At 34.1% G+C, this 13,021-nt stretch overlaps 1 protein-coding gene and 1 non-coding gene across 6 annotated transcripts in view; one reads left to right on the top strand and one right to left on the bottom strand.

The window, feature by feature from the left end:
* Nucleotides 1-13,021, bottom strand: part of VPS13C (vacuolar protein sorting 13 homolog C) — a 195,257-nt gene that overhangs the window by 114,195 nt on the left and 68,041 nt on the right. For all 5 annotated transcript variants that reach the window (XR_008417070.1, XR_008417071.1, XR_008417072.1 and 2 more), the window contains 7 exons: nt 12,840-12,976; nt 11,770-11,893; nt 9,767-9,884; nt 5,608-5,737; nt 4,532-4,610; nt 3,712-3,851; nt 52-205 (listed from right to left, as the gene is read on the bottom strand). Coding sequence is in view for 2 of the 5 variants with exons in the window: in XM_053889012.1 (XP_053744987.1) it covers nt 52-205; nt 3,712-3,851; nt 4,532-4,610; nt 5,608-5,737; nt 9,767-9,884; nt 11,770-11,893; nt 12,840-12,976 (882 nt within the window). In the remaining 3 variants the exon portion in view is untranslated. The remainder of the gene's footprint in view (nt 1-51; nt 206-3,711; nt 3,852-4,531; nt 4,611-5,607; nt 5,738-9,766; nt 9,885-11,769; nt 11,894-12,839; nt 12,977-13,021) is intronic.
* On the top strand, nt 2,845-2,991 carry LOC128773385 (U4 spliceosomal RNA). Its single transcript, XR_008417635.1, has one exon. It is a non-coding gene; the product is annotated as a U4 spliceosomal RNA (small nuclear RNA).

Below are 13,021 nucleotides of genomic sequence, written 5' to 3'. Positions count from 1 at the left end.
AGTGAGACTATATTTACTATTAACCATTATTTCTATTTGTGTGGCTGTTACCTTGAATTTCATGGTAATCCAAGCTGATTTTCTTTAAATAAGATACCACAGTTAAATCAAAAGTTCTCAATGTAGCCTCTGTTCCCAAATGAGTAACATTAAATACTAGAATTGTATCTTCTTCTTTCTGTTGTTTAGTAAATTCCAAAACAACCTAAAAGAATCAAGACACCCATTAAAAGCATGATAAATATTCTGAATCATGTTTAAAAAACAAAATTTTTCTTCATACATTTTATCATGAGAACAATAGCTCATACTTCTCTAATACCATAAAATTGTTTACTTTGATTGGAAATTATACCTTAAATTCTATTATTCAGAATAAAACTACATCTATATAAAAATCATGATAAAATTTTACATCAATTATTGATTTACTTTTTAAATTTCCTTTTTTTAAACAGGAATATATGCATTCTTACTTAATATGATTTTCTTAAACCTCTATCTCAAAACAAAAATCATGTTTGTTGATTTAAAAAAAAAAAAGGCATTTCCATTAAAGTAAAAAATAGGACAGTCTAGCTATTTACTACTACAGTACTGTTTAAATTTATTCTGGATATAACAGCCAGTATATTTAGCCAATCAAAACCAAAACACATATGTGACAATTTTTAAAACATAACAGTACTTTGGTACTCCATCAAGAGATGGAGAGCTTTGTCCACTATCTTTGCATTTCAATCAACAGACTACAGAAGCCACACTTTAATGACTGCCAATGATTAAAAAAAAAAAAAAAAAAATGCCCATAAATGTTTCACCTGGGAATGCACACTGAGGGGAAGCTAATTGGCATGTAAAAAGTTCAACTACCCTGAAACTGCCATGCTCAGGAGGCTATGAGTTGGTATTTCAGTCAACAGTCCCACCTGAGCTCCCAGCCACCAGCCAGTGGCAAGAGCCAGCCTCATGAGTGAGGCACTTCTGAGACCCTCTGAGACTTCAGGTCACTGTAGCTCCAAAAAATATGACTGCACCACATGAAAAACTATACACAAAAATTACCAATCTGGGCCCTTCCACAATTCCTAACCCATAATACTCTGAGCAAAATTAAACAGTTGTTTTGAACTACTATGTTTTAGGATACCCTGTTAGGCAGCAATAATAACAGAACATAAATGATGAATAAAAGCAAAAATTAATATTATTGGCAGTGGTATCATTACACATTTAAGAAAAAACAGGGGTGTCAACTAAAGAGTAGAAACAATAAGAGACTATAGTACGATACTCAGTGCAGAGTTGTTACACAAAAGTAAATTTCAAATAAATAAATGATTTAAATGAAAGCAATAAAAACATAAAATAATATATTAAATTGTGGGTAAATATTTTTGTTAATAGAATTTTCTAAACATACGCAAATACTAAGATATAAAGAAAAAATTTAATATATTTCAGTACAGCAACATTTAAAACTTCAGAATGACAAAAATATCAACTTGAGAAAAATATTTCTAACAGCACTATTTTTTCTTAGATGATGCTGATTGTTGATAATTTCAGTTCATTCATTCAATATTCAACAAAATACTTATTGCGCATCATCTACCATGTATGAGGCCGTCCCAGCAACTAGGGACATCGAACTGACCAGAACACACAAGGTTCCTGTCCCGATGGACAAGAGGAAGAGTGGGGAAAAGTCAGGGCTGCTATCTCGTAGTGGGTGATCAGACCTTCCCAATAAGATAGCACTTGAGCAAATATCTAATGGAAATAAAGAATCAAGTCATATAGAAAAACAGTGTTCCAGGCAGAAAGAAACCCCAGCAAGCACAAAGAATGTGCTCTGGTATACATAAGGAAGAACAAAAGCCAAGTGTAAGTTCCATAAGGCAAGAACTTTGCGTTCGCTGCTGTAACTGCAGTATGTTAAACAATGCACTTCATGATGGCACTTGATGAATATTTATTGAAGGGATGAATGAAATATGGCTGGAGCAGAGTAAGCAAGGCAGAAGAGAACTGAAAATGAATCTAAAGTCACATGGGGTGACCTATATGCTATATAGCAAGGTGTTGTAGGCCATGGGAATGACTTAGCCCTTTAATCAATAGAGAAGCCAGGGGACAGTTGTGAGCAAAGACATGACATCATCTTTCACTTTTTTTAATGTTTACTTATTTTTGAGAAAGAGAGAATGAGCAGGGGAGGGGCAGAGAGAGAGGGAGACAGAGCCCCAAGGCGGGCTCAAACCCATGAGTCGTGAGCCAAAGTTGGTTGGTTGCTTAACTGACTGAGCCACCCAGGCATCCCTGATCTTTCACTTTAAAAAGATCACTCTGGAGGCACTCTGGGTGGCTCAGTGGGTTGAGCTTCTGACTCTTGATTTCAGCTAAGGTCATGATCTCAGGGACATGGAAACAAGCTCCGCATCTGGCTCCGCACTTGGAGACTGCTTGAGATTCTCTCTCTCTCTCTCTCTCTCTCTCTCTCTCTCTCTCTCTCACTCTCTCTCCTTCTGCCCCTCTTCCCTGCCTGCACTCTCTCTCTAAAATAAAAATAAATAAAAATTAAAAAATAAAAGGATCACTCTGGTTATCGTGTGGAGAACAGAGTACCTTACAGTAGCAGAGAAAGAATTATGAGGCTACTGCACTAGTCCAGGGAATATGGTGACTTGGACAGTGCAGTAGCAATAGAAGAGAAGACCAATCATTTGAATGTATTCTCAAGTTAGAGTCAAGGGATTTTTGGAATTTTAGATGGGTATATGAAAAAAAGGGAGCAAAGAAGGCTAAAGATAAATGACATATATTTCTTTCAAACAAATACCAAGCTTTGCGCAGTGGCAGTATCGTAGCCAATGAGGTTTATCCGAGGCGCGATTATTGCTAATTGAAAACTTTAACAAATACCAGTAATACTTAGAGGGATTTATATACACAATTAAAATCTGGTATTTCTGACTTTATATTTTAGGACATCACCTCACATTGGGATAAAAAGCAGTCAATAAGAAACATCTTTTTATACCTCTGTGTTTTATTATTAAAGAAATGCATATTTACTATTAAGTATATTTAGAATATAGGGAAAAGCAAACAGGCAAAAATAAGAAATTATAATTCCTCCACACAGAGATGAACACTATCAAGTATGATCAAAGAAAAAAATTATGTGTATGTATAATTTCTAAATAGAATCATAATGTCCTCAGTATTTTAATCTATTTTTGTTCCAAAATAATGATATTTTGTGAACATCTTTCCATGTCAATGTTTTATTACATGACTTTTAATGGCTGTAAAGACATGCTAAAAATCTAGGTTGTTTACACTTTTTCAAATTATAAACATCACAATGAGCAATATTATTTAGCTTAAAAAAAGTAAAAAAAACATTAATGTAAACATGTCATAGAAATTTTCTATGGAAAAGAAAATCCCACTTAGGAATCTTTGAGCTTTTCCAGAATAGATTAAATATGGTATAGATCATTCTCATATCACTATTTACAAAATAACATTTCATTTTCCTGGAACCATGCATGTGCGTGTGTGTGTCTGTGTGTGTGTGTTGGGAAGGAGGGAAGACAGAGTACCAAAATTTTAATATATTTTATATTCAGATCTAGCATGAAATACTTTAAGGATAGTGATAATAGCAATATATTTATTAATGGATGAAAAAAATATACATACCTCTTTAATTTCAAACTTCAGTAAAAGATTAATGAGTTCCTCATTTGGGGCTTCTGCAGCTTTTTTTAGTTCTGAACCTCTCAAACTTTTACCAGTCTGTGTCTCTCCATCTTCAGCATCAAAATATTCATCATCAGACTCTAAAGAAGACATTCATTTGACTTGAGAGAATGTCCACATAAAACTGCATAAAACACTCAAACTTAAATCTCTCAAAGGTAAAACTCATTTATGAGATATAATCTTCATACTCAGAATCAGAATATATGCCCAATCTTATTTCTAAGTCCCACAAAGTGACTCAACCTGATATATGATAATCATACATAAAGACCAAACCACCCTACTATTTTTTTCTTCAAAAGCTCTGTTTTTCACTTTAGTTCACTCATTCAATAGTCAATAAATAATTACTGGGCATCACCCATCATATATCAGTCTGTATCAGCCACCAAGGGCACCAAGGTAAAGAGGGCAGACATGATCCTTGTCCTCATGACGCTTATACTCTACTTCAAAATTAAACAAGATCAGTTAGGCTAGAGCTAGGAAAAAAGATCAGGTAGAAATTGGGGCCAAAAAAAAAAAAATCTTATATAGAATCTTAAGCACTGTCTATCACAAAAATCCTATCATTCAAATGAAGAAACTTGGGCTTAAAAAAAGGTGACTCAAAATGATACTGTTGGTTAGTAGCACAGCTAGAACTAAAACCAGTGAATTGTTGTAACACTTTCTAAATTCCTTTGTTTTCTGAAAATTTTATCTCTATATACAAATGTATAGGCTTGGTTTAATAAAAAACATTTACTTTCCTTACCTGATTCTACTCCATCCAGCAACAGTGAAGTACTAAGTAGGTCTTTTGTCCTATCTGAAATAACAGGAATTGAGGATACCTGTCAAATACAAAACATTTTTTTAATTTTTTTTCAATATTTGTTTATTTTTGAGAGACAGAGAGAGAGCAAGCACAAGAAGAGGAGGGGCAGACAGAGAGGGGGAGAGAGAAACTGAAGCGGGCTCTGCGCTGACAGCAGTGAGTCCAACGTGGGGCTCAAACTCAACAGTGAGATTATGACCTGAGCCAAAGTCAGATGCTTAACTGACTAAGTCACCCAGGTACCCCAAAAAAGTTTAACATACTGATTTAACAGGATCAAATGTACATAAATGAGAAAAATACTGAAAAATTATAGAGCAGAGAGAGAGAGATGGAAAGACACATACACACATAAGATACAAATCTTCCAACAAAGCACATTATGCAATCAACTAGCTAGTGTTTACTAATTATTAAGACTACCACCTGTATTTACAAGGGCAGACTATTTACTACTCTAGTAGATAAGTCTATCATAGTGTGTCATTTATTTGCTATGACAATATTAACCGTTCATCTATATTACAGATTCCTAGAGAATGATAACAACATTAGTTGGCTAAAATTTCATTTCAAAGTGGAAATCTAACATATATTTTATGTTGTAAATGTCAATTCCAAATAAAGTTATCTAGAATTTTTAAGTTTAATGGGTAATAAAATTATATACAAATTCTATTTTGCAACATTTTAAAGAAGATTTATTTATTTATTTTTGAGAGAGCGTGTGTGAGCAGGGGAGGGACACAGAAAGACAATCTTAAGTAGGCTCCATGCCCAGCACAGACTTTTTATCACCACTCTAAACTGCAGTGAAAATAGGCTTCAACTTTTATCTATTCAATGCCATATGCACTCTTGAACAGAATCGACAACATTAAACTTTAGGAGTGTATCAAATAAATGAAACCGGTCCTAAAAAATATTCAAAAACAAATTAGCACAAAGAAAGATGGAAAAACTCACCATATACACAAATGTAAAGATTCACCATTTTTATTATATCCAGTTACCTGTCTCTCTGGAGACTGTTCAGAGGATTTCTGTGGCAAGGGTATACTGTCAATCAAACACAGTACATCTTTCATCTTCTGGTCAGAAATTCTCACATGCATCAAAGGAAGTCCCCCGGATACTTTCAATCTAAAAATACAATTCAACTGTAAGGTTTTAAGGTCCAGCTTCTTTCTATTATGGAGTGGAGAATGGATTGGAGAAGAGACTACACTGTGGAGTCAAAATGACTTTGCACATGTTTTAATCTAATCAATGCCTCATTTAGTCAACACTGTCAGAGAATGAGAAATTCTGTATAAACCAGGTTTTCAGATAATTTCAATATATCCGTCTTAAGCAGCCAAACATTTTCACGGTAACTAATTTTTATGAACATATTTTCAAACACAATTATCTAATTTTTAAAACCACTATACATACTCTACTTCCTGGCATCAAAGATTTTGCATTACATAAATCTAAGAGTATCTACTCCATCACTCCCTATTGCCCTGCCTTGCTTTACTTCCTTTTCTAGTACTTGTCAGCCCTGACATATCATATATATACTTGCTTATTTTATGTCTGGTTAAAATAAAAGCACCCTGAGGACATCTGTTTTACTCACTGGTGAATCACTGCTGTGCTTTCATTAGTTGCCTACTTTTCAGCACCTGCTTCTACACTGCTTCCTTACTCAGCATAAAGGCCTAGCTTTATTTGTCTGATAGCTTTGTGGCAGCTGTTTGCTGCTCAGGAAGTTCTTTTTGGTTACTGTTTATCTTTGACTTGCTAACTAAGCTGTGAACAGCTCAAGTGGACAGATGCCTAACCACTATATGAAGAATGATTTTCTATATAATGCACAAGCCACTAATGTTCAAAAGAAGCCAGTTGGCTGTTGCTATCTCAAAATACTGAACTTTCTGCAAAAGTACTCTGTAAGCTGAAAGCATCATAAATATGTAAGATGCTTCTTTATCATTTGTGAAACAGTACATAAAACTAAAAGTATCTCAAATAGAGGGACTGGATTACCTTCTCACCTAGAATAACTACAAAGTTAGACAAAGTAAATGAAGCAATGGTTTAAAAGGCACTGGAAATCAGTCAACAAAAGAAAGATGAAAGATGAAAAACAAATAAGGGAAGACCTAGGAATACTCCAGCTTAGTCACTTAAGAGTTTCAAAATGTGAAGGGTCCAGTAAAAGTGTTTCAAGAGAAATTTGTAACATTAAATGCCTATATTATAAAAGAAGAAAGGTTTTAAATCAATGTTTTCCATTTCCACCTTAAAGAATGACAGAAGTATGGGCACTTGGGTGGCTCAGTCGGTTAAGCATTGACTTCAGCTCAGGTTATGATCTCGCGGTTCATGAATTTGAGTCCCGCATCGGGCTCTGCGCTGACAGCTCAAAGGCTGGAACCTGCTTCAGATTCTGTCTCCCTCTCTCTCTGCCCCTCCCCTGCTCACACGCTGTGTCTCCCTCTCTCAAAAATAAATAAACATTAAAAAAAATTAAAAAAAAAAAAAAAAAGAATGAGGAAAGTAAAGTAAATGAAACCCAAAGGAAGCAGAAGGGAAAAAAGCAATAATAAACACAAGAATGGAAATCAGTGGGAAAAAACAAACAAACAAAAACAAAAACAAAAACAAAAACCAGAAGGACAATAGAGAAAATAATCGATGCCAAAAGCTGATTCTTTCAGATGATCAACAAAACTTATAAACTAATCAGGAAAAAAGAGAAAAGGTACAAACCACTAACACCAGGAGGGAGAGAGATAGCATCACTACAAATTCTACATGTATTAAAAAGGCAACACAAAAATATTATGAACAATCCTGTGACAATACACTCAAAAACTAAGATGGACAAATTCCTTCCCTGAAAGACAAACTACCCAAGATCACTCCATCTATGAGATAAACTGAATTTGTAGTCAAAAACCCTCACCCCCATAAGAAAACGCAGGCCCAGATAGCTTCACTAGTGAATTCTACGAAACAAAGAAGAAATAATTCTATGCAACTTCCTCCAACAAACTCACTTCATAAGGCCAACAATACCCTGATACTTTGATTCCAAAATAATAAAAGCACAACCATCCCTCATAAATAGAGATGTATAACTTCATAACAAAATTTTAGCAAAACACATCCAACAGTATTTTAAAAGAATAATGTATCACTACCAAATGAGGTTTATCTAGTAATGCATGGTTGGTTTAACTTCCACCTGATAAAAAGTATCAACGAACTAATGATACACACAACATGAACGAATCTCAAATTAATTATGCTGAATGAAACCAGCCACACACAAAAAAACTGAAACTGTATGACTGTATTTGTAGAAAATTCCAGAAAATTCTAACAAATCTATAGTGTTAGAAAGAAAATCAATGTTATCTGAGGATTGAAGGGAGAGGAGTTAGCAGGTAAGGAACCTGGGAGGGAGGTAAAACAGCTGACCCTTGAACAACTTGGGTTTGAACTCTGTGGTCCACTTATATGCAGATTTTTTTTCAAAATTACAGTATATTATCGTAACTGTATTTTCTCTCCCTTATGATTTTCTTCATAACATTTTCTTTTCTCCAGCTTACTTTTTGGTAAAAACAGAGTACAGTATATAATACATATGCAAAATATGTGTTAATCAACTGTTCATATTATTGGTAAGGCTTCTGGCTAAAGGGAGGCTTTTAGTAGTTAAATTTAGCAGGAGTCAAAAGTTATACATAGATTTTCAAATGAGGGAGGGTAGGGTTGGGGTGGGGGCTGGTGCCCCTAACGCTCACATTGTTTAAAGGTCAAGAGTATAAAAGTACACAAGGACTCTGGAAGATGATGAATGTGTTCATTATCTTGACGTGATGATGGTTTCATAGATATATCTATATCTATATATCTGTATATCTATATGTCAAATTGTATACTTTAAATAGATGTAGCTTATTGAATACCAATAATATTTCCATAAGGCTGTTTTTAAGAAGGCAGCATAAATATTTCATAATTATCTACTTAAATTCAAAATTCAGTTTCTACTTTCACTCCTTTGAATTATTCTCATGATTTTACATGGTTTCATAATCATTAAGAGCCTCTAATTTTTTCTTCTACTTTCAAGTTTTTATTTAAATTCCATTAGTTAGGGGCGCCTGGGTGGCTCAGTCGGTTAAGCGTCCGACTTCAGCTCAGGTCACGGTCTCGCGGTCCGTGAGTTCGAGCCCCGCGTCGGGCTCTGGGCTGATGGCTCAGAGCCTGGAGCCTGTTTCCGATTCTGTGTCTCCCTCTCTTTCTGCCCCTCCCCCGTTCATGCCCTGTCTCTCTCTGTCCCAAAAATAAATAAACGTTAAATTCCATTAGTTAACATACAGTGTAGTATTAGTTTCAGGAATAGAATTTAGTGATTTATCACTTACATACAACACCCAGTGTTCACCACAACAAGTGCCCTACATAATACCCATCACCAATGTAACCCATATTCCTGCCCATCTCCCTTCTGGCATCTCTCAGTTTGTTCTCTTTAGTTAAGAATCAGTTTTCTAGTCTGCCTATCTCTATGTTTATCTGTTTTGTTTCTTAAATTCCACATCTGAATGAAATCATACGGTATTTGTCTTTCTCTGACTGACTTATACTCTGCTCCATCCACGTCGCTAATTTTTGAAAACTTTATATTATTGATATTAAACCATGGGTTTGATCCACTCAACAACAGATAACCAACTTTTACACAATGTGAAGGTCCAAACACTTCTAAAATAAGAGAGGTGATATATAATTCAAACAAATATATATTTTTTTAATATTTATTTTTGAGAGAGAGAGAGAGACAGACCGTGAGTGGGAAAGGGGCAGAGAGAGAGCAAGACACAGAATCCAAAGCAGGCTCCAGGATCCGATCTGTCAGCACAGAGCCCGAATCAGGGTTCAAACCCATGAACCATGAGATAATGACCTGAGTCAAAGTCGGCCACTTAACCAACTGAGCCACCCAGGCACCCCATATAAATATTTTCTTAAAAGCATGTTTGTGCTATATGATCATCTTTTTTTCTGTCCCCCAGAAATCTAGTTTTGCTTTCCTGAAATCCAGTAACTGATACAGATATATTTCACCTTGTTAACTTTATAATATAAAGGAAACTCATACGTTACCTGGCCATTCTAACGTCTTTTTCTACCATTGCCTTGGCCAACTCAACATGAATATCCATGGGTTGTAATATATGCATAGTTGATGGATGCTGAAATCGACACCTTTTCCAGTTTTCCTCTTTAAAAATTTTTTTAAATTAAACAACTGTTAATCAGATGTTCTGTAGAAAATTACTCTAACTTATTAGAAAAGTTAGCAAACATATTCAACAAATACCAATTTTTACTTCTTTCAGCATACAAGTTATGTAACCTATATGTTTAAAGTAAGATTGACAGCTAATAATGTGACCACTTAATTTAAAATGTTTTGTAGTTAGAAGTAACACTTCATAATAAATGGGCATCTGTATTCACTTAAATTACTAAATAATTCTCAGTGAATTACTACTGCTGTATGAATACTAAAATAATTTGCTATAATAAATGATTATACAATTAATATTAAATAAAATAATTAAAATTCACCCATGCTCTAAAAGTGAGGGTTATTAATGACATGGTATTTCAGGATTTATTCTTTCATTTGCCTACTCTAACATCATTTGATATCCTTTACCCTCATCCTAGGTCTGTCATTTCTAGGCTATCAATCTGGCTTATCTGTTTAAAGGTTATAAAGGAACTCACAAATACTGATGAAGTACAGTCTACTGTGGGGGATAAAAACATAAAGGAAAAAATCAGTGGGAAAGAAACAGTTTTATATATAAATATGTTATTGAGCATTAGTGCATATGTGATGGGGGAACAGAGCAATCAAATGGCTGACAATTGATTAAAATAAGTAATGATACAAAAACAAAAAATAAAGATGGAAAGAAGTCAAAGACTGTGATATAAAAATAATTGTAAATATTTCTTTGGAAAATGTTTATAAAACGTCTTGCATTTTAAAGCCAACAGGGAAAAAAGCTAGGAATTTTTTGCCTTGATTCCAGAATTAGTGATCAAGGTAGGTGGTTGCAGTGAAAAAGGGAAAAAAATAGAAAATAACAGAGGGAAAAAAGTTTTCTGGAATTCCTTAGAGAAATTACACTAGTTTAGCACATAATCCTGAAACAAAATTGAGTTTTATCAAGCAAGATTTTCTGATAAAAAAGTATAACTTTTCACCAAATAAAAGGTCCCAAAGACAGAATTTCCAATTATCTTAACTAAATGTATTTTATCACTTATAACTCAATTATTATTAAGTACACACAAAAGAAAAGGCCGTTTTAATGATCTCTGTAAAAGTACTTCCCTTCAAGGAATTAATAGGCTCATAATACATAAAAACTAAGTGCATTTATGTTTTAATAAATCTCTCCATTCCTGCTAGAGTATACACTCTGCACACAGAGATTATGTTCTTTCTTCCAATGACCTACCACAAAGTGCTACATTCAAGGATATTTAGCAATTATTTACTGCTTCAAGAAACTAAAGAAGTATGGAGAACCAGCGATCTTTACCTAAGCAGTAGAAAACACCACAGCTTTTGGTGTTTGTAATTAATTATCTTTAGGGTTTTAAAACTATATCCGTACTGGTCAGTAGCTACAAAAGTATAAGATGTGATACTACTAAAATAAAGACTAGGCTAATAGAGTTAAAATATTTTAAAATAAAGCACCAAAGGAATACAACATTGAGACATCCCAAAAGCACGAAGACAAGAAAACATAAGCCAATGGCAACTTTTATGCTCGTGTTCTGGGTAGTTTCAGCGTCAAATCACAAAAAAAAAAAAAAAAAAAAAAAAAAAAAAAAAGGCAATGACTGGACTTAGATCCAAATGGTGCTAAGTACCTGAAAATGAATAGGCAAAAGTTTATCTCTATTTATATCTGTGGCAATGATTTGTACTGATGGGCTCCTACTTAGTTTTCTTAAGTGACCAAGAAGATATGTGTTAAAAATATTGTCAGTGTTGATATACATGCTCATATAGACATATATTTACCTAAGCTACTCAACATAATTTTAAGATCCTTCCTAAAAACTGAGCAATAGCTTACCTGCTTTTGCAAAGAGTAACTGCACACTTTTTATTTCAACATCAAATTTGTCATATGCTTTATCCATTATTTCTTCCAGAGATGAATTACTAGTCTTCTGCAAACCTTGATCTTTACTGTTAAGCTAAAAGGGACAAAAAAACCCTCAATTTTCTTAACAGAAAAGTATATACATACTTTTGTTGTGTCTTCTTAAAACATAACTAAAATGAAAACAGTGTCTTTAAAGAATTCACATTTTGCTTAATTTTCTGACAATTATTTGCAAATATTTTATTAGGAATATAGTACTTCAGTATACAGCTTTAATATGTTTAGATAAATGGTGGTCAGCATATTTATTTATTTATTAGAAGGTCAGTTACACAGTTGTGTACCTCAAATAACCTGTCTGGACATTCAACTCTTCCTGGCTCTCAGCAGTTACTGCCTCTTACAGCTCAGTACCCCTACTACCTACCCAAACATCTTCACCAACACATCGCAGGTTTTTGTTCCTCCTTCTTCACATTACATCACTAGAAATAATTAGGCCATTAGAATTCAGCTCCAATCTCTACCTCCTTTTCCCTCTCCCCAAAGGAAGCAAAGATCAATTCTGGACTGTTTTTTTTTGAAATCTCCACACTTTCTCAGATGCTTATATTTCTAATGGGTTCAACACCCAAAACCTTAGAGTTCCCTTTCACTACTTAATTGCTGATAGTGGCTTACCTGCATAATTTCCTACTATCAAATATGAAAATAAACAAATAACACTGTGTAATTAAACTCCGGAAATCTAGTAGTGCCTGGAAACTAGGAGTACCTCTGTCCAATTAGAAAAATACAGCAGTAATCCACTCCTCAAGACCAAATCATCTACCATTACAGAAAATTTTATGGGCTTTCTTTTTATTTAATAGCCATAAAGTACATATTAAATACTCAGTCTAAGCTAGGCTTGACAAAATGCTAAGAAGAAATAAGTCTAATTTCAGTAAACTCTGAGGGGAAAAACAGCCAACTATCAGACAGCTAGCTTCCAACCTGAGCAAAAAATGGGCAGAAAGAAATGGATATACACCTACCTGAAATGTACCAAAATCTAAAATGAGAAGGTCTGACTTTTCATGATGGAAACCGGTCTGTGGAAGTATTAGATAAGAAGGCTTCAGATTTATCCTTAAATCAAGGACTTTTCGAGTTTCAATAATATGTGTAAGTCCTAAAAGAAATGAAAGACTACATGCTCAAGTTGAAATACATAATT

Source organism: Panthera pardus, unplaced genomic scaffold (assembly GCF_024362965.1).
Source record: "Panthera pardus isolate Hobbes unplaced genomic scaffold, ASM2436296v1 HiC_scaffold_24, whole genome shotgun sequence".
Taxonomy (NCBI): Eukaryota; Metazoa; Chordata; class Mammalia; order Carnivora; family Felidae; genus Panthera; species Panthera pardus.
The sequence above is the reverse complement of the archived record's forward strand: the minus strand, read 5'-3'. Positions and strand labels throughout refer to the sequence as shown.